The 25,662-nt window shown below is 36.6% G+C and overlaps 1 protein-coding gene across 8 annotated transcripts in view; it reads left to right on the top strand.

Moving 5' to 3' along the window:
* The window catches only part of ERBIN (erbb2 interacting protein), a 116,892-nt gene that overhangs the window by 77,227 nt on the left and 14,003 nt on the right, over positions 1-25,662 (top strand). For 5 of the 8 annotated variants that reach the window (XM_057405484.1, XM_057405487.1, XM_057405481.1 and 2 more), the window contains 15 exons: positions 1,732-1,788; positions 6,458-6,521; positions 7,880-7,954; positions 9,201-9,345; positions 9,856-9,928; positions 10,493-10,622; positions 10,974-11,089; positions 12,694-12,763; positions 13,726-13,825; positions 15,613-15,734; positions 16,274-16,444; positions 17,212-17,394; positions 19,649-19,766; positions 21,005-21,188; positions 22,626-24,147. In XM_057405484.1, the coding sequence (XP_057261467.1) occupies positions 1,732-1,788; positions 6,458-6,521; positions 7,880-7,954; positions 9,201-9,345; positions 9,856-9,928; positions 10,493-10,622; positions 10,974-11,089; positions 12,694-12,763; positions 13,726-13,825; positions 15,613-15,734; positions 16,274-16,444; positions 17,212-17,394; positions 19,649-19,766; positions 21,005-21,188; positions 22,626-24,147 (3,130 nt within the window). The remainder of the gene's footprint in view (positions 1-1,731; positions 1,789-6,457; positions 6,522-7,879; positions 7,955-9,200; positions 9,346-9,855; positions 9,929-10,492; positions 10,623-10,973; positions 11,090-12,693; positions 12,764-13,725; positions 13,826-15,612; positions 15,735-16,273; positions 16,445-17,211; positions 17,395-19,648; positions 19,767-21,004; positions 21,189-22,625; positions 24,148-25,662) is intronic. The other 3 variants (XM_057405488.1, XM_057405485.1, XM_057405486.1) reach the window with 2 other exon arrangements.

The raw sequence follows: 25,662 nt of genomic DNA, 5'->3' as shown, positions 1-25,662 counted from the left end.
ACTGTATCTTCAGTTTCTTAGGGTTAGCTGAAGAAAGAGTGGAACATGAAACAAGGTCACACAGCTATGAACCCTTCTATCAGCAAAGGCAGTCTTAAAGTTCACAGAACTGCTTGTTAGAAGTGTAGTACAGTGAGTTCTGTCTAAAGTGAGCGAAGTGTGAGTATGCATATATATATATATATATATATATATAGCTCAGCGTATGAGCGGAGGACTGCTTCCACTGCAAGCTGAGCCATTTGACTGCATACACGTTATGAAGGAAAACTGCAAACTGCGCAGCTATTTCACGTGTCATCAAAGCAAAACACCAACTGAAGCTTAATGCAGCATTTGGTTATTTTAGGGTTCAGAATTCCAAGTGCAAAATGACCATTCATCTGAGAGTGCTTAAACAAACTAGTTCTGTTTTGTCAGCGGTTGGTACCTTAGGATGCAGGTAGGGTAAGAAGGTTTGGAAATCCTTTCCAGTTATGTCCTAGACTGACAGCAATGATATTACTATGAAGTGTATTTTTATTATGGTATTCTGTCAGCCCTGTTAGTGTGTTGTTTTTTCTTTGTGAAGCTGGGGGGGAGGAGGGTTCCCCTCCAGCAGTTGCTACCAGATGGCAAGTACTGCTTGCAATGGTGAGCTATGCTGACCTCTGCTCTGTTTCAAGGTGACTATTATATTCTTAGGCACGGCAGATAGCTGCTTTCAAATTCATCCAAAAATGAGCAAATGTCTGGAGGAAAAAAAAAAATACTGTTTTCAGCTTTCCATTTTTACTTTAAGTATAGTTCTTACTACTTAATCAAAAGTAAGGTTTTTGTCCTTAAAATGTACCTATTTAGGCACCTTCAGGAAGGACCAGTCTCTTTGCTAAGCTCCTTTTTGATTCAGAAGATTAATGCTCTATTTTGTGTTGTATGAGGGCTGTCAGTTGGTCACATGTAGAACTCTTGTCTTTATAATCCTGTCTGTATTTAAACTAAACTCAGATTCTGCATTTCATTTAACAAAGAGATAATCTTGTCACTGCTGTCCTGATGCAAAAAATCCACTGGGAATGGTACATTGCTTGAATGTTAAGACTGTTTTGAACTTATCTTGGCCAAGCAGTTGAGTTTGGGATTTAGAGGTTATTTAACTTACAACTATGAATTTACTGAAAGAAAGGTCAAACTGCTTTCTAATAGAAATACCAAAATGGATTAAGAAGATGATGGGAAAAAGAATATGGAAGGAAACCGGTAAAGATGAATTTAAAGGTTGCTTTTATTAGGTGGAAGACTGTGTTATCCCTCTGATGAGGTTTCTTATACAAAATAGTTTGGTACATTGCCAGTATTAGAAATGCAGCATCTTAACTTGGCCTGATCCTACCTTTCTTCTTCTGCTTCCTGTGTACTTCTGTATAATGATGATAACATAGCCATAATGAATCCCATGAAGTGTTTTAAAATCTTTGGGATGAAGAAAAACAAATGTGTTCAAACTGGTGTTGAAATAGAGAAAAGAGCTAATTTGCTCACTGCTTACCAAAACTAAACCCCAAAGAATAAATGTATTTAATTTAACATGTAGATTTTTTGCACAAAACTTATTTGTATTCTTACAGAAAAAATACTTGAAAGTTATAGATTTTTTTTTTTTTTAAACTCAGCAATATAAATAAGTTCATAGATTGCTTTTGTCAGAAAATACAGTATATTGTGATAATGTGTTGTGCTTTTCTGTTACAGATTAACTAAACTCCAGATATTGGAACTTAGAGAAAACCAATTAAAAATATTGCCAAAGTAAGTATAGGTGACATTTATTTAAACTTCTTCAGAGTTTTCTTTCTGTAGTTACACTAATATTGTAGAGCGTTTAGAAAAGTATATCACAGCTAAAATGTGTAGCTAAGCCTTCCAGATGCTGGGGAGGGACTCTTCATTAGGGACTGTAGTGATAGGACAAAGGATAATGGGTTAAAACTTAAACAGGGGAAGTTTAGATTGGATATAAGGAAGAAGTTCTTTACTGTAAGACATGAGGCACTGGAATGGGCTTCGCAAGGAAGTAGTGAATGCTCCATCCCTGGCAGTGTTCCAGGCCAGGTTGGGCAGCGCCTTGGGTGAGACGGTTTAGTGGGAGGTGTCCCTGCCCATGGCAGGGGGGTTGGAACTAGATGATCTTAAGATCCTTTCCAACCCTAACTATTCTATTATTCTATGTTTCTATGAATTACGTGGACTAAGTACTCACAAGGAACTTAACCTTCATATTCCTGAAATTGTATCTCCCTTCAGACTGATTAGTCTGCCTATTAAGAAATCTGCCTATTCAGATTTTTTTCTGTCTCTGTCCAGCTTTATGGATATCTCTTCCACCTTTTGAGCCTTTAAGTCAGCACCTCATGATGGTCACTGAGATGTCATGATGCTTCTTGCATACAGTATTGTATGGCTACCCAGATGTCTATCTGGGTATGGTTCTGATGGTTCTGAGACTTAGGCATTGGTGATTAAGATCATTATTTCTAAACAAAGTCTGGTGGTTGAGATGCTTGTTCAGAATGACTGAGGGAATGTGATTCACATGACTTGTACACTTCTTATACTTTAATATACTCCAGGGCTGAAGAAAGTAACAACTCATTGTGTTGCGTGGAATTTGTTATGCTGTACCTATTCTACAATGCAGCAGGCTTGCTTAACATAATGGCAGCATATTCCTCAGACATGTTTTCTGTAATAGTAAAATAGTTCTCAAAATTCTTACAGCTTTTGTTTTAAAAGTAAATTCAGTTATACTTCTCTCTTAAAATCTAGCATCTTTCTAAAGCCTGCTTGCAGTTCTCACTCATTTCATCAAACAAGCTGATGATGCAGCTCCTGCTGTTTCTATGAGCTAGAGCAGTGCTCAGAATTTTCTAATTTGGACCCTGGAGGTCTGAGTGGGTGAACAGAGGTATAAAAGGTCAATGAAAAGAGAAACAGAGATCCCATAGATGGGATGTGAATAACTAGCTATAGAGTCCTGAACATGTTGTGGTGTTCTATAAAAGGTTTCCTCTTCTGGCAACAGAAACTGGTATAAAGAGGTATTGCTTTCAGTGAATGTAAGATGTTTTGATGGAGAAGAGGAGGAGCTAACAATTGAATATTCACTCTGTCCAACTCATATGCTAGCAGAGACTTGCATGTAGGTTGAAGTGTGAATTGCCAGCCCTTCAAGTACAACAGTTTTCTTAGTGACTGTAGCTAATTATATGCCCAAGACATGACAAAGGGGTATGTCCTATTGGTATTCCCTTTTTCTGTACCTAGATACATTGGTGTCTGCTGTATAAAGATGCTAGAACTCATATGTGGAATGAAATGTATAGCATCAGAAAGTATGAATTTAAATATTGCAAGTATGAAACATTCTACTCATTCCTGTGATAGAAATACTTTCTATCTTCCTTTTCTCTTTCTGGCTATTACTGATTTGCAGTAGAAAAAAAATTAGAGAACATGTAATTTGGGGTAGTAGCTCTGTAAATTAGGTTACTCCCAAATGAGGAACAGTAGCTATAATTAAAACTTATAGCTAATACAGATCTGACCTTAATTGCCATAATTAACATTAATAGCATGAATAATACACACTATTTTATAAAGTGTAGTTTACAGAGGTTTCGTGTTGTGATAAGAGACATTTAAACAAATGCTGTAATCCATTTAAACCAGACACAACTTCTGTTGAAATTGCTGTGAATATTTTGTTGACTTCAGTGTTTTCAGAGTTTCATCCTTGCTGGACAGCTAATTGTCAGCTGTCATAAAGATGTCCTCTGCAGCACCTCTGTAATGATCTACAGTACATGCTGAGCTGCCACCTTTATTATTCTCTTCTAATACTCTTGTGGTTCAATTAAGAGAGATTAAAGCTATTGAGACTACTTTTTTTTTTCTTGTTTTTTAATTTAACCACATTTTGCTACACTGAAACACTGGAAACACATGTTGTGTATATATGATGTACACTGGGGAGAAAAAATTCATTGTGGTGTCCATAGAGTGCACCTCAAAAGAGGTGCCTTTTGAGGTAATACAGATATGCAGCAGTTGACCTGTTCAACGACTATTGATCCTAACTATTGGTCAATGGCTTGGTCTTAACTATTATGTTAGAACAGAAGCTGACACGAAATTTTTACTGATGCATTTTTACAAACTGAGTATATGTTTTAAAAGGAGCATGCTATACAGCTTTAAACAGTGTAGAAAATCCAAAGGATGAGGGTTATTTTGATGCTAGTAAGGTACAGCAGTATATGCTATTATTTTTGCTGTCGAATAAAAGTATCTTTCCTTGTTTCCCTGTTACTTTCACCTTTTTAATATTTTCATACTTAACAGCAAATTCTTCCATATTTGTAATGAAAAATGTATTTGGATAAATTCCTACAAAATCAGCTAGCTCTGTTGCTGAATTAAACATGCACATAATTTTTAACACTAAAGTGTGAAGGACTTGAAAGACTGTTAATCAGAATGGGTAATTAATGCCAACGCACTAAATCAACCTTGCTTTGTGCCAAATGCAGCAATTTGCTTGAGGCTTAACCACAGCCAGAGACTGCAAAACTGGCAGTATTATAATGCAAACTAGCTCAATGAAAATATTTCTATTAAAAAGAAAGCAAAAAACCCTACAGAGACTATTTTAGAGGTATTTCTCGGATAGGTAAGTTGGGGGGCAAATTGCTCAATAGAAATATAATACAAGGTTGTAGGTGGTATTTGTTTTGTTGTGTGTCCCCCCCCCTCTTTTTTTTTTTTTTTTTTTTTAAGCTTACGTCTATAGCCTAATTGTCAATAAAAAGAGTAACCTTTTTAGAAAGAAGCAAGTTATTTGAGAGTTTAATAACGACGATTCAGGGTCCAATCTTGCTATCACACACTCCTTTTCAACTGTATGCTGCTTGAAGAAAGCTGTAGTGTTACCCTTACTGAAGCTGACAATATACAACATCAGAATCTAAGGCATAGTTTAGACTACTTGATCCGTTAGTGTTGGGCTGATTTGACAATGAGTTTAATAATTTGAATTATGAAAGAGATTTTTCAGTTTATGGAAGGGATTACACAGCACTGTGGCAAAAATAGAAATAGGTATAACTCAGTGATACAGTAGATCTTTGTTTCCTGTCCTGTATTCCTCTTCCTTTAGCATGGAATTTTGCTGTTACCTTAACATTATTGATGCTTTATTTGTATTTTGTCTGAAGGTGTAGTTGCTCTAGAAACAATGCAGAAAAGCCAAAGAAGTATTAGTTACAGAATAGCTGTAAGTGCTATAGATCAGGCAGGCAGTGGGGAAAGGGAGGAAAATAACTGAGGTCATTGTCTTGTAAAAACATTTGTGTATATTTTACAGTTGAGTGGATGTGTTTGCTAGATTACAGACATTTTGCCAAGTTAAAAAACAGCCCCAAACAATTAAGTTACTTTATTATACTGACAGGTTTAAATAACATTAATTTTGCAGATACTTGAGAGAGATTTGCAGATATATCCTCTGGTTCCTAATGGTAAGACCAGGAGCCTTAATAAAAAACTGTAATGATATTTTAATTTTATTTTATTTTTAGTAAGACAATGAAGATTACAATGGCAGGAGTGGCAACTTTGGATTGGTTTAGAACTATAAAGGATGTAGCACTAGCAGAATGAGAAGGAAGGGGGACACCTAGATCTTGTGTTGTATTGGACAGGAATTTGTGTATCTAGTGGAATTTGGCAGCAGGGTGGACTGGAGTGTTATTGCTTAGATTCTGTGAATCTTGTGTTAGCTGTGTAAAAAGTTTGACCTCAGAGTTCATTTGTGTACAGGAGGAAGGAGAATGGAAAAAAAGGTAAGTTGGACCTTAGAGTCTGTTGGTCTCTCTCACACACACACACACACACACACACATGGTGCATCTTTACCAAACCATTAAAGTGAAAATAGAACATATGGAGCCTCAGCAGTCTGCAGGGAGAAAGTTGGTGAAGGTTACTGGGATTCAACAGTGGCCTTTTCTGTTTCAGCTGATGATTAGTCAGTGGTCTTTCTTTGGGAGGAAAACACATAGTTAACCAGCTTTTGGCTGCTGAGAAGACTTACGGTGACTCTAGGTGAAAAGCTGAAGGACTCAAGAAAGAGTAACTTCACCAAGTTACTCTATATCATAAATATTACATTAGTGGTCTTTAGTCTTTGTAAAATAATCTGTAGATGAGATGTAGTGTGCTCTGTCAACGGTCAGCATGGTCATTAGTATTTGCTTGGTTGAACACTGAAAATTTGGCCTTATTTTGATACCAGTCCAGTTACAGAACAGCATCGCTACTTAATGCTAATGAAAATAACATGTATGTATGAATACAGGAAGATTGGATGTAACTGGTATTTTCTTAAATCTAATTCCCTATCAATCCCCTTCCTGTGCAGAACCATGTCCAGACTAACTCAGCTGGAGAGACTGGACTTAGGAAGTAATGAATTCACAGAAGTGGTGAGTTTTGCGTTTGTAACAGAGCTTTGTATCTTTTATAAATCTCTTTAACTTATTTTCGTGTAAATATATGTGCTGAAAATCAAACTGGTGGGGAAGAAGGCTAGCCTGGCTGAACAGGGATATTGCTTGAACACAGAAGAAAAGAAGAAAATTTATTACCCGTGGAAGAAGAGACTTGTCACTCTGAAAAGTACAAGGATGTTGTTAGGTCATGTAGAGAGAAATTTAGAAAGGCAAAGGCACAGATGGAACTAAATCTGGCCACTGCCATAGAAGGTAATATAAAGTTCTGTTACAAATATATTATCAATAAAAGGAGGGCCAAAGGAGAACCTCCACCCTCTGCTGGATACTGTGGGAAACGTAGTGACAGAGGATGAGGAAAAGGCTGAAGTACTTAATGCTGACTTTGCCTCTGTCTTTAATAGTCACACCAGCCATCCCCAGGGTACTCAGTTCCCTGAGTTGGATGGCAGAGATGGGGAGCTGATTGAAGTTCCCATTATTCAGGAAGAAATTATTAGTGATCTCCTGTTCCATTTAGATGTATGCAAGTCTATGGGGCTGGATTTGTTGCACCCAAGAGTGCTGAAGGAGCTGGCAGGGGAGCTTGCTAAGCCAGTCTTCAGCATCTACCAGCAGTCCTGGTCTAGTGGGCAGGTCCCAGAGGATTGGAGGTTGGCCAATGTGATGCCTCTTCTTACATAAAGGTCAGGAAGGAAGACCCCTGATACATAAGATATTTCTAACATTAAATTTTAATGGAACCACAATCTAAGCTTCACTCTACGGATGGACTGGTTTGCTGGTGTCATGCAGATGCACCCTTTGTTGCTAGAAAATTAGAAGTCATTTTCCTTTTCCTCAAAACAACAAAATTGTGGTATTTGAGAAACAAGTCTTCTGAGTTGATGAAATATAAGGGGTTTTAGAGCTCGTCCACAAAGGAGGAAATTCTACACATAACATTTACTTATTGTCTTTTCACATCGGAAAATAATATTGTCTGTGGAAAAAAAACCCAAAACAAACAAAAAAAAACAAACCCCCACATAAACAAAACACAAAAAAAACTAAAACCCCACACCTAAAGCCAAACCAAAACCCCCTCCCTTTCTATAAAGATAATATAGTGCTGTGGTCAAGTTCTTAAGAGATTTTTTTATATCTAATATGTATTTACATTTCAATAAGTGAATTATCTGGGTTTTCTTTGAGCCAGTGAAAAAAGTGTGTTTAGCAGCTATAATAAGGCATTACTTGAAGTTGCAATAGATTAATCAATGAAGTTGGTTTTGTCTTTCACTTCTTTTTTTTTAACAACAAACTTTTTTAAAATTTACTTCCTTTTACAGCCTGAAGTACTTGAACAACTGAGTGGGTTAAAGGAATTTTGGTTGGATGGTAATAGACTAACACTTATTCCAGGGGTAAGTTTTTATATTTAGTATCTTAATTTACAGTGGTTTTCCCTTTATCAGTGATTGTATATGTTAAAGTTGCAATGTAGTTTTAATTGTGCTTAAAGCCAAAAGTCTAAATGCCGCTTAAATGCTTAACTAGTTCACTTAGAAATTGTCACTGGTCATGAGAGCTGCATACACAGCTTTTCTTTCAGTGAAAGTTACATAATTCTCATGTAAAAATTATGGTCTAATTCAGGGGTAAAATCATAGATCAAATCCTCAATCAAATTTAGGGTCCTTCCAAAAAGGGATTATTTTGCATGAAGCAGCAGGAATGAATTTACAGGATAAGTATGTTCTGTGAAATTTTGCTGGTCACAGCTGTAAAGCATGAAGTGCCTATTCAGGTGCCATCTGTATACAGGGAGCACAGCCAGCTCCTGACAAAATGTTCTTTTGACTGTGCGTTCTTGACATCTCTCAGAGTTACATGGAGTTTAGGCTGACGTGTTATTGCAGTACTTGTGAACCTGTGCTTAGGTTGCAGCAAACTAGTAAATGAGTGTTTTAACTTTGAGAAGCAACTGGTCTGTTTTCAGACTTAAAATCACTAGCAGTCTTCTGACATGAAGCTTTTCTTGCCTGATCAGTAGTCCTCTTTGCTGTCTTTTCTCACTTCAGCTAATTCTTCCTTGAAGAGTTGAGTCAATATATTGAACATTTTTACTGTACAGTAAAACTATTTGTGAAAGTGACTGCATCTTCAAACTTACTCTTGGTTCATAGGGGAAAGCAATACAAGCATATGTTTTAGCTAGTTTCTTTAGTTTACTACAATTAGGGATTCATTGTTGTTGGTTTTGAGGTTAGGTAGCATGCAGTTTTACACAAAAGGGGAAAATAAGCATTAAAAGACTTTCCTGGAGCCTAGTGATAGCCTTATCTATTTAAGTCTGTTCTACTGCTTCAGTTACTTGATTCACAGTAACTGATCAAACCACTGAATTTGCAGTAGACTGACTTCAGAAACTTGCAGAATTATGTTGGTATGTTTGTGTGTGTGTGGAAAAACATCAACTGTTTGTATCTGCATAAAATATTTAATTATAAAGCTTGGATACCTTGCATGAAATTGATTTTTTCAGCATTATAAGTAGGCTTTCTCTTTTCCTCTGGCATTACACCTGAGAGATCTGCTGTTGTCAGATCTGCTGGATTTTTTGTTTTGAACTTGCACTTTCTAGAATACATTATTTTCTCTTGGTTTTAGTTCATAGGCACTTTGAAACAACTGACCTACTTGGATGTTTCTAAAAACAACATTGAAGTAGTTGAAGAAGGTATTTCAGGCTGTGAAAGCCTGCAAGACCTACTGTTATCCAGTAATTCACTTCAGCAACTGCCAGAGTCTATTGGTTTGTATTTTCAGTTATTTTATGTTCTTAAAAACTTATACTTCAGACACAGAACACTTGAGAACAGATAAATGGTGGTTTAGATCTGTTTCAGTTGGTTACAAGTGCCAGTTTTGGATAAATCTGTAGTGCATAGCTGAATAATAAAATTTGCTTTTTAGCATTCTTGACTTTCTATAGATACTTTGGAAATGGATGAGAAACCGTTGACTGTAACAGAGTAAAAAATGTATTTCCCCCTGCATGGCTGACACATGGTAGGCTGGCAAACAAGTTGTGTAACTTGTCTGCTTATTTCCTTAGGTATATAGCACTATAGGCATGCCAAGGACTACAGAAGATGTCACTGCTTGCCCATAGTTTGTTGTTTGTTTGTTTGTTTGTTTTGTTGTCTGTTTTGGTTTTTGTTACGGTTTTTGTTTTTTTAGTTGGTTGGTAGGTAGCTCTTCCCCCCCCCAAGCTTAATGAACTCAAATGTCCTTTCTGATTTACTTGTTCGTTTTATTACAGGTTCCCTGAAGAAGGTAACAACACTTAAAATTGATGAAAACCAGCTAATGTATTTGCCAGACTCCATAGGAGGGTAGGTATTTCACCTTAATAAAGGGATAAATTGCCTTTCTCCACTCTTTTCTGTAACAGTGGCTCCTCTTCTGAATGCTTTTACACCTACTTCATTTAATTTCTTCTACATGTTAATGTCAGTAAAACTGAAAGCATATCTTAATATCTTAGTTGTAGTTTGCAGCATGTATGTTCTTTATGTATTATATACCATCAAAAGATGAATGTGAAAGAAAACAAGATGTTTAAAAAGGCAGTCAGCTGCCTGCATCTGTTTTTTGCTAGTAACACAGCTCTGGTAAATATTTCAAATGATTGAACCACTATCAAAATGCTTGTAAGAAGTCAGTGTGAACACATACATTTCTTTTTTTATATATTACAGGGAGATTTTTCACCTATTTATCAGCTGATTTTTTTTAAATGTGTAATTTGGTGTTTGGGAGTTCAGTTTAAAAATCACAAATCATAGCAAAAATAATTGGTTCAGAATTAACTGCTGTATGAATGAAGGGTATTTGTACCATATTTCTTTTCAGCATATATAGAAGAGTAAATTAGTTTTTTTTTAATTTTTTTTTAGGTTAATATCAGTAGAAGAGCTGGACTGTAGTTTCAATGAAATTGAAACACTGCCTTCATCTGTTGGGCAACTCTGTAATATAAGGACATTTGCTGCAGATCATAACTTTTTAACACAGCTGCCATCAGAGGTACATATTTAATTACAAAACTGTAAAAGATTTTTTTGATATCTTTTTAACTACATAGTCTGTACAACTTTTAGATAAGTTAATAATTCTTGAGTAGATTGTATAGGTTTTTAAAGGAGGATGTATACTAATACACAAATTTTCAAATAATGAAATTCTGAATTTTTTTTATGCAAGTTAGACATTTATTGCTAGTGTACTGGAACTAAAACAAGGTTTTAATATGTAAGAATAAATCTAATTATACTTTAGATGTACAGATAGCTTTAATACTAATTGTTTTAAAACAGTAAAAATTTGCAAATTTGGAGTTGTGAAGATGAATTAACTCTTTGGGTGTTTTTTTTTCAGATTGGAAACTGGAAGCATGTAACAGTTTTGTTTCTGCATTCTAATAAGCTTGAATTCCTCCCTGAAGAAATGGGTGATATGCAGAAATTAAAAGTCATCAATCTAAGTGACAATAGGTTTGTGAATAGGTTTATTCAAGTAGAAATTGTGTAATGCAGCAATAATGCAGAGATATTTTTGTGAATGAATTATGCTATCTTTCCTTATCTCATGCACAATTTAAAAGCTGACTGAAATGCGTGTATTTAATGTACTTCATTTTGTTCTAGATTGTACAGTTCCATTTTATTACGTTGTCTTTAAGGACGCAGGTTCAATATATACATTATTTTTGTGGGGAATTAGTTTGGTTATTTTAATGAAACCTTTGATTCTTGCTCAAAAAGTAATAGCCTCCTGTATTGCACATGTAGGACACAAAACTGTATTAGAGCACAGTGTAAAACACTTGAGTGTGATGGGGAAGGGAGAATGTGTTGGATCCAGAGGGATCTTGACAGGTTCAAGAGGTGGGCCCATGCAAACCTCATGAAACTCAACAAGGCAAAATGCACGGTCCTGCACCTGGGTCGGGGTAACTGCAGGCTGGACAGAGACTGGATAGAGAGCAGCCCTGAGGAGAAGGACCTGGGTTTGCTGGTTGCTGAGAAGCTCAACATTAGCAAATAGTATGCGCCTGCAGCACAGGAAACTAACCATGTCCTGGACTGCATCAAAAGAAGCTTGACCAGCAGGCTAAGGGAGGCAGTCATGCCCCTCTACTCTGCTCTCATGAGACCCCCACCTGCCTCCAGCTCTCGGGCCCACAACACAAGATTTTGACCTGTTGAAGCTGGAACACCTCTCCTATGGAGACAGGCTGAGAGAGCTGGGGTTGGTTGTCCAGCCTGGAGAAGGCTCCAGGGAGGCCTTAGAGCAGCTTCCAGTACTTAAAGGTGGGGGGCTACCGGAAAGCTGGAGAGCTCATTGTAGTGACAGAACAAGCGGGTGTGGCTTGAAGTTGAAAAAGGGTAGATTTAGATGAGATACTAGGAAGAAATTCTTCACTATGAGCGTGATGAGACACTGGCACAGGTTGCCCAGAGGAACTGTGGCTGCCCCATTCCTGACAGTGTTCAAGGCCAGTTTTAATGGAGTTCGTGCAACCTGATGTAATAGAAGGTGTCTCTGTCCGTGACAGGGGGATTGGATCTGGGTGATCCTTAAGGTCCCTTCCAACCCAAACCATTCTATTTTTCTGTGAAGAGACGTGTATTATGACAGCTGGTCATTAAAAATGAACAAAACCTTGCTTTTGAATCACCAGTTTAGAATTGAAATATATTGGAAGAGATAAGTCTAACTGAGCTCTCCCTGCTGTTCTGCCAATCCAGCTTCTATGTATTCCATCTATAGCTTGATTTATACATTAATGGCATAGCTGCCATTACCCAGTGCAGTTCACTTTCCCACACATATGTCTTGAGGAAAAAAAAAAATCAGTTTTCAGGTGTAGCACTTCTTTCTTAATTGGGATGCAATTATAGTAAATAATTAATTCCAGATATAGCTTTGAAGATAAATTAAATTCTGTTGCTTTTCAGCTGTCAATAGTTACTAATTTACCTGCATCTGTAAATGGCCTTTTTGAACATTTCTACATTCTAATGCAGGATTGACTTTTAGCAGTCTTAACAGTATTCATAGATGTACTTACGTAAATTCTTGTTGCAATTTATAGACTGAAGAATTTGCCATTTACCTTTACTAAACTGCAGCAACTCACTGCTATGTGGCTATCAGACAATCAGGTAACTATTTTAAAGTTAAAAATGGATGATTGTTGACTTTATTACTAGTGGAATTGACAAGTACAGAGACATCTGTTAAATAATGAGACATGATATTGTGTCTTTGCATCAATACTTCCTTGACATTGCTATGTGCGTTCTCCTAAAACAAAAAACAGTCATCCTACCTGTCTTTGGAGACTTACATACTTCCAGCAAAGTTCTGTGATGTTAGAAGATAAAATTTAGAGATACTAGGTGTTTTTAATTTTGTTTTTCTAAGGCTTGTTTGCATAGGTGAGTTTGTGCTTGATAAGCTAGTACTTGGATGTGTAGCATGCTGTTTCTTCCACAGTTATATCACTGGGGAAATTCATCATGCCTTTTGTTGAGCTAGGTGTCTTGCCACACCTTTGAACTCTGTGACTCAGTTGTAAACTGTTAAACAGCAATTCGTGCACTAGTGGCTTGTATTTTTGCTGTCTGTTGAAGTTCTCTGTAAGTTGATTTCTGGAACAGTATTAAGGTGTACAGGGCTGCCAGAAATCCACTAGCCTTAGATGTAGTAGAAGGTACTTCTGCTAATACAGTAACTTCAAGAATCCCCTGCCCTTGTGTTAATATGAAAAACTGAATAAAATTTTTTTTTGTTTGTATGATTGCAGCTTTAAATGGCCAAATATATCTCTCTATTCCAGATGTGCCTGCTTCAGGATAGTAATATGTCCTAGCAAGAAACTCAGTTAATTTTGAAAATACAGTGATTGCTTTCCTCTTAAAGCTGTTATGGAGTTTCAGTTCTCAAAGCCAGTCATCAAAGACAGACATGTTAATAACTTCTTATTGTGAAAATTACTCAGAGGAGAAATGGTTTAATACAAGATCTTCAAAGTAATAAGGGAGGCATGCTCTGTGATATGTAAATCATATTTACTTTTCTGTATATATTCTCGTAAGATATTCTTCTTTCATTTTCTTCCTAGTCTAAGCCACTTATCCCTCTTCAAAAAGAAGCTGACCCTGACACACAGAAAACAGTGCTTACTAATTACATGTTCCCCCAGCAACAAAGGACTGAGGATGGTAAGAATCTCTCAAGTAACCTGTCAGAATGCTCACTTTTGAAAATAATAATGGGAAGACTGTCTGGCTAATATGATTTTTACTAGATAGTACTTAAATACAATTTTGAAGTAAACTGCCATGGGCAGGGACAACTTCTGCTACAATAGGCTGCCCAAAGCACCACCCAGCCTTGCTTTGAACACTGCCAGGGATGGGGCAGCCACAGCTTCCCTGGGAAACCTGAACCAGTGCTTCAGCACCCTCACAGTGAAGAATTTTTTCCTAATACTTAATCTAAATTTATCCAGTTTCAGCTTTAAACTATTCCAATGGTCCTGCCACTACATGCTGTTGTAAAAAGTCCCTCTCCAGATTTCCTGAGGAAGACAAATCTCTTTATTTCTCCACTTTCTTTGCTATACAGGCAAAAGGAAAAAGCTTTGCTGCTTCAACAGAACTTGTCTGGGGGGGAGGCACACATCCATAGGAATAATTAAAAACTGAGTAGTGGCAACTTTTGCTGTTCTATGGCACAAGTGTCTAGTACACTGAAAAAGAAATAAAGAAAAATATTAATAAAACCAGTAAATGGCACATCACTTTCACTGCCTTATGCAGTAAAATGCAGGTAATGCATCTGCAATACCTGTGTTAGAATGTGAGAATTAAAAAATCATTTGGAGATTCAGTGAAGCTCACAGTTGTTCCTGAAAGCATTCTCTCCATCTGGACCTTTTTTTTTTTTAATCCAAGTGCAAGGATTTCTTTCTATAGACAAGGGATTGTTTGCTTATTTGTCTTACTTTGACAGAATACAGCCTCTGCGGTGGTCATTCCAAGCAGAAGGTTTAAAGTTCAGTAGGCAGCATTTTTTAAATTCAGATTTTTTTAAGTTCAGTACCAAGTTCTGGTTTTGATCAGGAACAATTTCTGTGATAATGAAGTCTAATACAGTACTTTCAGATGTGTTTAAAATTTTAAGTTTACCCAGTAAGCACAGAGTAACAAATATTCTAATGCACTTGTTGAGCCCTGTAATTAAGTATTTTTTTAATTCAGGAATAGAAGTTAATATGAGCAGTCTTGGCGTTACTAGGGAAGGTTATACATTTACTGGGGTGGTGGTGGCAGATTTACTAGACTGTTTGGCATGCTAAAATAGAACCTAGCTGGTGTAACACAAGCCATGGAGACATGCTAGAATAAGAGACAGTGGTTATGCGAAAGAATTTTTATCTCTTGTAAAATTAAGCAAGAAATGCTCTGTACATTTCCTGTCATTTGTATAACGTCTGCAAAATCACGTGTTTACTGAAGTTTTAGATGCTTTAGGGTTTTTTCATGATGAGTAATAATGTAAAATTTTTCACTAAGTCATTCTTAATTTTTAAATCAAATGAAATCGGGGGAACATTCTTGTGTGCTTAATGAGACCACATTGCGGAAGCCAGGCTGTATAAATTTATATAATTTACATTCTTATATATGCAAATAAATATTTTCATATTTATACATACATAGGAATAAAAATACTTTGCAGGAGAGTTCTGCCCAAAATTTTCAAGTGTGAGTGTTGATACTAGTGAACAGCTGTGTTTATGTTTTTTAATTCACAGGAGGGATTTTACTATCATGAAAATACAGCCAAGTTCATAAAGCAGTGGCCATGCAGCTAATCTTCAATTAGTGATGCTGCTAGTCTCTTATCTTTTAGGAATGCATACAAAAGCACACCAATCCCATTCAAGAGAAAGAGAAGATTTTTATTTTGCATAATGTATCCTATTCTTATTTTTTTCTTTTAGTTATGTTCATATCTGATAATGAAAGTTTCAATCCATCTCTGTGGGAGGAACAGCGGAAACAGCGTGCTCAGGTGGCATTTGAATGTGATGAAGACAAAGATGAGAGAGAGGCTCCACCTCGGGTTAGTATTGCATTTATTTTTGAATACTTGGTGCTTCCCTCCCTCTTATTATTCCCACCCACGAATCCCATCCTTTACTTTGCATGTGGACTTTGCTCTGCTGAAGAAATCAAGTCTTCAGCTAAGAGTATCTGTCAGGGTGAAACACCATGGGTTTGGCTTGAGTTTTTTTGGTTTGGATTGTTGGGGTTTTTTGGTCACATCGCTTAAAGTGGAGCACAAGGGAAATACTCTCAGGTAATCTAAGGCAAGATAGGGCATAACAAGGAGACTACCTGGTTTAAATAAAATGCAGTTGTCATAATTATTCCTGCTTGCAATCGATTGACATGTTTTTTTGAGGGGGGAAAAAACAAAGTCATTTTTAGTCTTGCTAAGTTTAATAAACTTAGATCTGCATCAATGCAGGTAGACTCACACAGCAAAGTGGAGATCCTAGGTTGTTCAGTGTTTTGTCTGAATTCATTTTCTGTTTAAAGCTGATGTTTTAATTATGGCATTTGAGTAAATGTAAAACATTATTGATTTTTGCTATACAGGAAGGCAACCTGAAGAGATATCCAACTCCATATCCTGATGAACTGAAGAACATGGTCAAAACAGTCCAGACAATTGTGCATAGGCTAAAGGATGAAGAATCTTCTGAGGATACTGCCAAGGAGTCAAAACGAGAAGGCCAGACAGTTTCTGTAAAGGATGTGGGGGTAAAGGTTAGGGATAATATTCTCCTCTGTCTCTGCAACGAACTTCAAAGATCTAGAGTATCATTGGTTCCTTTTCATTCTCTCTCCCTCCTAACACTTAGCAAGAAAAATTGTCAGATTAAAGAACAGAACTTGCCTCTTCACTGTCTAACAATGTCTGTGATAAATGTCTGGTTTGCAGTAGCAGTTTTCCTGACCCTGAGAGCAAGGAAAGAGAATTGATTTTCCTTAACCCTTATGAGTATGTTAAGGAGCTGGCTTCCTCATTTTCTGGAGGATGACATCTTTGTGATTCTCTGGTCCTCTACCAGACTTCACAGTGAAATTCAGGATAATCTATAAGGATCTTACTGCTGCCTTTATAACTGGAGGTTTTGCATTTTAAGTTGGGAAGGCAGCCATAGCAAGTTGGCACAGGAGTCAGGAGTTTCTAACAGGTTGATGTAGCATGATAGGTGATAGGACTATTGTTTGGTTCTGTCATTGGTGTTATCATTGTACATATTCTTGGTCTTTTTATTTGACAAGAAGTTTAATGAGACATATTGACCCCAATAAAGGAAGAAAGTCAAACTGATTGACAGAGGGTAGGAACTGAACCTCAGTGATCTGCAGAGATTCCTCACCATTTTATACCTGGTGCATTTCATGCTGTATATTTTCAAAGCTCAGATTTTTCCATTCCATATTTCCAAAAATATATACCATTAACTCTAACATGTTGTTGAACAGCTTTCAGGATGTTTTTTCTTCTAATATTCTTAATCCTGTAGACTTCAGAAACTGCTTCAATAAAGAACAAAGCAGACGAGAGAAAGCAATATTCAGCAGCAAACTCTGTGCAGAAGCTTACTGAACCAGAAGCTGAGCACAGCACCGCAAATTCACAGATGACTGCACTTGTTAAAACCTTGCAGAACACAAAAACAATTGTCAACCATGAAGACACGCTTGAGGTATGGCATTGTGATAACATCATAGAAGTCAAAGAATTGTGCTGGTGTTGCATTGAATACTCTGGGAGATGAAAATTTATGTTGACAATAGCAGAAAATTGCCCTCTTGTAAGTGCTGTAGATACAGGTGGATTGCAGTGCAATATTTTTCTCACTTCAGATTATATTTTATTAAGTGTATTAATTAGAAGTTGAAAGAGCTAATAAAAAGTTCATAATGAAAGACATCTGACTTTAAAGAAGAATAAAGCAAACTCTATTAAAATTTTACCCAAGTATCGAACTGTGAAAAGACTCATGCTGAGATTTTACAGGATTTTCCAGGGTTTGCTTGACTATCAGTTCTTCTAAAATAATTTGTTTTAATTGTCACTGAAATGAAAAAATATCTGATTAATGGGAGCAATCAAAACCAAGTGAATATGCATATTCATTTAAAATGAAAAGTGAAAGGTGAGTTTAAAAATATATATTCCTGTGTTTATTAGTCAACTGTTATGAAAATGTTCATGACATATTGATACATGTCAATATATATCAATATTGATAGATTAACCTATTTACCTCTGAAGAGTTATTTAGTCTTTAAAATGAGGATTTGTGCATCTCTCTCACAAACACCATGTATTCATTTATTTAGAGTGTCTTGGTTATGACAGATCTTGGAACTTGTTACTTAATCAGTTGCCAGTCACAACCTGTAGAAGGCTTTTTTCAGTTTCGCAAGCAATTTATTTTTGCCTGTGTTGTGTAAGCAGTGGGACATGCGTATGTCATACTTGTGCCGAAGAGACTTCGTGACAAGCAGTTGTTGCTGAGTATTTCATCAGTAGCATGTTTCTACTTCTACATACATTCTGAAAATACTGGTTTGGACTTTTTTCTTCAGTTTTGAAGCATAATTTCAGAAAATCGTATTAGTTGTCTAGCGTTAGTGACAACAACTCTTTGTAGCTGGCTGTATGCCAGTAAGTAAATGAGGCAGCAGTGTGTATAGTCCATCAGGGATACTGAATTCCTTATGTCTGTGTAATAACCACCTGGTAACTCTGTTGCTGTTGAATCCGGATATTTAAATTTTGCATGCGTGTTTTTCATTTCAACACTGATTACGCTTGTTGTACGTCACATCAAAAAGGATGTGGTAGAGGCAGTGAAGGGGTTGTCTGTTCCAATTGCAGAGAAAAATGGGTGGATTTTTTCATTTAATTTTTAATGAAGACTATCACAGCTTGTTTGCTACATCTTAGTCAGGTTTTTCCTTCCTGCAGTTCAAAGAACTGGCCACATATTTATATCATGGGAAGGATGGTGCTGCAATAGGTTTCACACATTAAATGTTCTGAAACTTTTAAGAACTTGATGGACTGTTTTTGCAATCTGCAATATGGGTTGTAAAACATTTGTAATGGGAAGCATGTTTGCTAGAAAGAAATTTCCACTTTAGAGAAGGAAGGGTATTTTTCCTTCAAAATATTACTGGAAAGAATTGTTTTTATAAAAAGATGGTAAGAATACAGGACCAGCAGTAGGATACTGAATTAGTTATATGGCTGCTCTTGTAGTAGCTTTGTTAGGTAATCTCTTTCTTAAGTGCCCTTAGCTCCATTTTATGGTTAGGAACTAGTGATTTCTAGCTTAAGTGTATTCAGCATTGCTTTACTCCTCTGTCCTTGTTCTTGAAGTTTAATAACTTCTCTTCCTTTTGGAATTCACCCCAGTGTAAATTTCAAAATATAAACCCAAGCTACACTTACTCTTGGCAAGACAAGCTTATTCAGTCTTTTCTCACAGCATACCTTTCCATTCCTAACAGTGTCTTGGTCGTGCTACTCTATAGCTGTTTCAGTTTGAGCTCTTTTCTGAAAAAACAATACCCAGCTGGTTCCTTGATAGCTTTCTGACTTCAACTCAACTGGAGGTTCTCTTCAGTGGTGGAACAGAGGCTGTATCTGCTGGCTCCAAATAGGTTTTTGCAGCTGAATTTACCAATTTGAGCATCATTCTCACTGATTTCATCAGCAACAATGCAAGTCTGCATGTGCTACTTCTTAAAGATAATTCAGTGGCAAATATGACTAAATTCAGTTGACTGGCACTACAAACACACTACCCAGTTGTTATGTTATGCCTGTGTTATGTTGCTTGTTTATTTTTTCCACTTCATTGTTCAGTGAGTGATAGTTCAGATAGCATTTGCCTAACCTTTAAGCAGTTCTTTAAAATTCACAGAATAAAGCTATTTTTCCTTTAGCAGGAGTCAGAAGAACTGTCCTCTGATGAAGAGATGAAAATGGCAGAAATGCGACCACCACTGATAGAAACCTCCATAAACCAACCAAAAGTAGTAGCTCTTGGCAATAACAAAAAAGGTTAGATACCATAAAAAGGAATAAAAGTGGTGTGTGATTCTGATAATTACTTGACTCAAAATGGCTAGTTTTTTAAATAATTATGTAAAATCAGATTTGATTTGTATATTTTAAAAGAAAGATGGTAAATTCTCTAGTTAAGTAATGAAAGCAGAAAAAAATCAGGAATATCTTATACATGAACATGTCATGGGGCACTGTGTTGACATCCTAATTTTCTTGCTTCTCGTCATCAGTTTAAAAACAGAGGGGAAAAGGAGATGGTGTGTTTTGGGGACTATTAACTTGAACATGGTCTTTATATGCTTAAGGATTTCAGAAAGTGGTATTTACCTTGGAAATATTCCATATTTCCCCCTCCCTCAGATACTGTGGATTATTGCTGCTTTAGGCAGCAATATCGCTTGTTTAACTTTCACAGAGAAGCTGTGCTCTCTTCCTAAGGTTTAAGAAACTTCTGTTGTGGCAACTGCAGAGTCACTTCACTCTTCTTTCATCTAACAGGGAACTTCAGAACATTATTTTCATTACTTAAGTTCTATATCCTCTGAAAGATAATTCCAGTCTAGGTAACCATTTCCTTAAGAGTAAGGAATTACCTAGGAGTCAGATAAAACACAATTGAAAATGTTATCCTAAGTGATCTGCAAAGCTCAGGATGCACTGAATTCCAGTTCTGCAGAACAAAGTTTTTCTTTCCTGTTTTTTTGAATTTATGAAGTTATACAGAGCTTATCCAGTGATCTAGGTCTTTTCAGAGTTCTTGGTCTAATAAACTGCTGTTTAACAATGATTTGTCAAAATTAGGAACTCTGCATATTTTCAAAATCCTGCAAATTAAGCAGTCAGTTTCATAGAAGCTAATAGACTCACGTAATTCAAAACTTCAGAATCATTGCAAAAACAGAAATACGATTTTAAAATTATTTGGGGGAAATATTACATAATGTAGCACTAGGTTATGCCAAGGAAACTTGGAATAAAGCAACAAGTTAAATTTAATTAACAGATGAGGGCTGTTTACATTGAGCCAAATATTTAAAAACCAGGAACTATTACCAACAGTCTTTTGTAAGTTTAAATGATGTTTTCAAAGGAGTTAGCTTACATTTTAGTTTCCAGTAGTAAGAATTAATGAAGAAGAAGAGACAGTTTCTAGATTCTGTAATATGCACAAATTAAATGGCTATTAAAAAGATGTATGTGTCTGTACCTAAATTGGCAAATTTTCATTTCAGATGATGCAAAAGATGCTGATTCCTTATCAGATGAAGCGACCCACAATAGCAATCAGAATAACAGCAACTGTTCTTCTCCTTCTCGAATGTCCGATTCTGTTTCCTTAAATACTGATAGTAGCCAAGATATTTCTCTCTGTTCTCCAGACAAAGAAACACATGCTGCTGTTTTATCCAAGATCAGGTTTGTAAGACATTGTATACCACTGAGCAAATATAATAGAAAAATGTTACTTAATCTTCCATGCTATTTCGTAGAATCATAAAGTAGTTAGGGTTGGAAAGGATCATCTAGTTCCAACACCCCAGCCATGGGCAGGGACACCTCACACTAAACCATGTCACGTAAGGCTTTGTCCAACCTGGCCTTGAAGACCACCAGGGATGGAGCATTCATTACTTCCCTCGGCAACCCATTCCAGTGCCTCACCACCCTCCCAGTAAAGAACTTCCTCCTTATAGCCCATCTAAACTTCCCCTGTTTAAGTTTTAACCCATTACCCCATGTCCTATCACTACAGTCCCCAATGAAGAGTCCCTCCCCAGCATCCCTATAGGCCCCCTTCAGATACTGGAAGGCTGCTATGAGGTCTCCACGCAGCCTTCTCCAGGCTGAACAGCCCCAACTTTCTCAGCCTGTCTTCACACGGGAGGTGCTCCAGTCCCCTGATCATGCTCTGACCCAGGTGTAGGACCTTGCACTTGGCATGGTTAAACTTCATAAGGTTGGCATCAGCCTACCTTACAAGCGTGTCAAGGTCCCTCTGAATGGCATTTGTTCATTTTTTAAATTCATTTATTTATCATTCATTAAGTAATCAAAATTTTAATGTTTTAAAATAAGGTTAAATTAAAGAATAGTTCTTGGGATTGATTTTTTTTTTCTTTTGATGTGGGTTTTTTTGTTTTTTTCTGGAGGTTTTTATTTTTGATTTGGGTTTTTTTGTGGTTTTGTTTTTGGTTTGTTTTTAAGAAAAAAAGGACAAAGAGCAGTAAAAATCAGAGGCTAATTTAATATACAAGGCATGGTTCCTATCTATTTTACTAATAAGGTATAATCATTTCATACTTGTAATTTATTATCCCTGAAAAATGCTTTTTACACCACTTTAAAAGCTGTATGTTTTTATTTGCTTAAATTCGAAGATCACTTTAATTACTAACATAACTGTAAAATGCTTTTCAAAACTATAAAGAATGGACTTACAGATTGGTACTCTTCTTGAAGTTTTATATGGAAGGTGCCCTTTAAAAAAAAATTCCAATAAAAATAAGCTATTTCTCTAAAATTGTCTTGGAACTCGTAAGTATTTGATTAAAAAAAATTGTTTTTACTTTGTACTTTTGGACAATTTCAAACTGTCTTTAATAATTCCTGTTACTTTTAAATAAACTTCTGAAATTAGATGACAAAAGCATTTCCAAAGTGAGCCCTCTGTATAATGTATTTCTGTAGTGGTAAGATAGCAAATCTTAAATCTGGTTGTATATTGGTCTCGTGCTCTTTTGTGTGCACAGTAAGGCTGTGTTGCATGCTATTGGTTATTTTTTCAAAAACAGTTCTTGAAGAAATATGTTGGTTCTTTTTGGAGTTTCTTTTAAAAGTCATCTTTTTTTCCAGGCGAGAAGATGAAAATTTGAATAATCTTTTACAAAATGGAGGTGAATTGAGGATTACGGTAGAAGAAAAAATAAATGTGCAAGAGAAGGTTACAAATCTGTCTGAATATGAATTAAGCATTGAAGAAAGATTAGGTCTGATAGGAAAAGGTGTTGATTTGAGCACTCCTACAGAGGAGTCTCACAAATTAGACCAAATAAACATGAATATCAATAAACTGGTTAGTGAAGAGGCAGTGCCAGTTCCTGTAGAAAAGTTGCAAACACAGGGAGTTGTTTCAGTAAAGGGCTTTTTGAATAACAACACAAAAGAAGAAAGTGAGCACTTGGAAAATGAAAATAAATATCCTATAAATAAAGTAAATGGACATCCTGAGGAAGCAGTACAGTCTCCCAGTAAAGACAAACTTACAAGAAGCACTACAGTTGATGGCGATTCTGCTGAGCTGTCTGTTTCGAGGAGCACTGAAGATTTGTCCCCACAGAGAAGTGGTCCTGTGATGAAATCTCATAGCATCACCAGTATGGACACTGGTGGTATGAAAATATACAATATTGTCAATGAGGATGGATCTCAACAGCCAAACTCGGTGGTAAAATCAGCACCTGATAGTGCAGATGGAAAAAACATAGTCAGAAGTAAATCTGCTACTCTTCTGTATGATCAGCCTTTGCAGGTTTTTCCTGGGTCATCGTCATCATCTGATTTAGTATCTTCTACAAAAACTGTGTTCAAGTTTGACTCAAATCACAATCCTGAAGGTGCTAATGTAGTGAGAGGATCATCAGCAAGTGGTGCACAGATGTTCTGTGCTCCCCAGTATAATATTCAATACAGTAGCAGTGCAACAGCAAAAGACACCTTGTGGCCCCAGAAACAAAACACCCAAGTAGAACAAGGCAGCTTACCTCCCTCATGTCTCCTTAGGTCTGACAGTGCAGAAACCCCTAGCTATGTTAAGCATTCTGCCAATATGAATTTCTCAAATCATAACAATGTCCGAGCCAGCACTGTGTATAATACTCATCAACGGATGGCTGGGAGACACATAGATATGTGGGCTATTCCACTAAATGATAGACTGCTCCCAGGAGCAACCAGACACACTCTTCAAAGGCAAAGCAGTGTGTCTTCCACAGCTTCTATAAATGTTGGGGATATTGTACCTTCAAGGCGGCCACAGGTTCCTGAAGGGGACTATTTAACATACAGAGATTTGCATTCAATGGGAAGAGCTCCACCATTAATGTCGGGGCAACAGAGACCTCTTTCTGCTAGGACATACAGCATTGATGGTCCAAATGTACCCCGACCACAGAGTGCTAGGCCATCAGTGAATGAAATACCAGAAAGAACTATGTCAGTTAGTGACTTCAATTATTCACGGACTAGCCCATCAAAGAGATCAAACCCAAGGGTTAACTCAGAGCACTCTTTATTAGACCCTCCAGGAAAAAGCAAAGTCCCTCATGACTGGAGGGAACAGGTGCTGCGACATATTGAGGCTAAAAAGCTAGAAAAGGTAAGAATAGTTTTAAAATTTTTCTACCTTTCTGCGTGTGGAATAAGTAAAATAATTTGTGTTTTGAACTGCTTTTAATTACCAGTGCAAAGATACATCTGCTACTGCCTTGAAATGGGTAAAGGTGTTTGTGATGAAACTAAACAAATGGTAGGCTGTAAATGAACTTTTCCCCCAAAGGAAAAAAAAATCCCTTCTGCTTTTACTTCATACTTGCCAGCTTAGCCCAATTACATTAGTATACATTAAATAATGTCACATTGACCACCTGGATTGCAAGGCCAGGTCTTCTAGGTCAGGTAATTTTTATTGTAGCATTATATTCATATTATACTAGATTATTCCCTTACACTTCTTGATCTTTCTGTTCTGCCTTTCCTCCCCTATTTCTTCTCTTTAAGAACGGGGAAAAAAAATCAGTAAAATTTATTTGGAAGTACAGGTTTACAGCTTCAATTGCTGAAGAATTCAAAAGCCATAATTAACATGTATTTGCCTCCAAGCCAGTTGTCTTTTGAAGCTGGGTATCTGACAGATTGTTGAATGAATATTTATTACTGTGAGATGAGAACACTTAAAAATCTTGCTTGTTGCAGGATATCACAGGAGGTTTTGATATAACTACTGATGATGAACAGGATTATTTATGTACTGTAAATGCTATCAAGAATTTGAGCTGATATATAAAGCTGAACAATCATATATCAAAGAATTTGAGTAGAGTCTGGAAGAGTGAAATCTATGCTGTCCAGCTCTAAAGTGTTTTAAAATACCATCACTAAATAAAGGGTAGCATGTCATTAGCCTGATCCCGTTTCCTTGGAGGGGAAGTGAGTAAAGCAACCAAAATACATTTTGATTATGCCAGCTAGATGGATTTTCTTTTTTAATCGCTTTTGAAATAACACAGTTTGGTTTGTGATTATTATGCTAAATACTTCACTCTCCATGATTAACTAAAGAAATTTAATTGGAGATGGTTGGAAAAATTACTTTCAACTATAATTTTTCTTTAGAAATCCAAGTATTTGGAGGGGTAGGTTTGCTTTTGTATTAAGCTGCATAACTTCTGGTGAAAGAAAGGTATGGGTTTTGTTTGTTTTTTAAAGGAGCTGCACCTGTTCTCCTGATCCAGTTTGAGTCAGTACAACAAATTTTAAGGCTTTCACAGCATTGTGCTGTTGTGTGTGGACATTTTGTCCCACAAGGGTGTCACAAAGTTCATCATGTTCCAACCCTCACAAAAGGTGGATTCTCTGACCTTCCATTCTCCTGTATGCATATATCAAGCTTTACATAAAATGACAGAGAGGCAAAAATCCCATCCATCCCTGAATACAGAGGAGCATGAAACTTCAGTGCACTGCAAATGCAGTTTGTCTGTATCTTGTTCTTATGTCATCTACATTTGATATGTGTAGGAACAATACATTAAAGATGACCATTCAGCTACTATAGAAGCGTACTCGCCTTTACTGAAATGACATTGATTGCCTGACTTGATTCCATTATATT

Source organism: Pezoporus wallicus, unplaced genomic scaffold (genome assembly GCF_028554395.1).
Source record: "Pezoporus wallicus isolate ANWC-B61680 ecotype Strahan unplaced genomic scaffold, APGP_CSIRO_Pwel_v1 scaffold_2696, whole genome shotgun sequence".
Taxonomy (NCBI): Eukaryota; Metazoa; Chordata; class Aves; order Psittaciformes; family Psittacidae; genus Pezoporus; species Pezoporus wallicus.
This window is presented reverse-complemented; position numbering and strand designations above follow the sequence as displayed.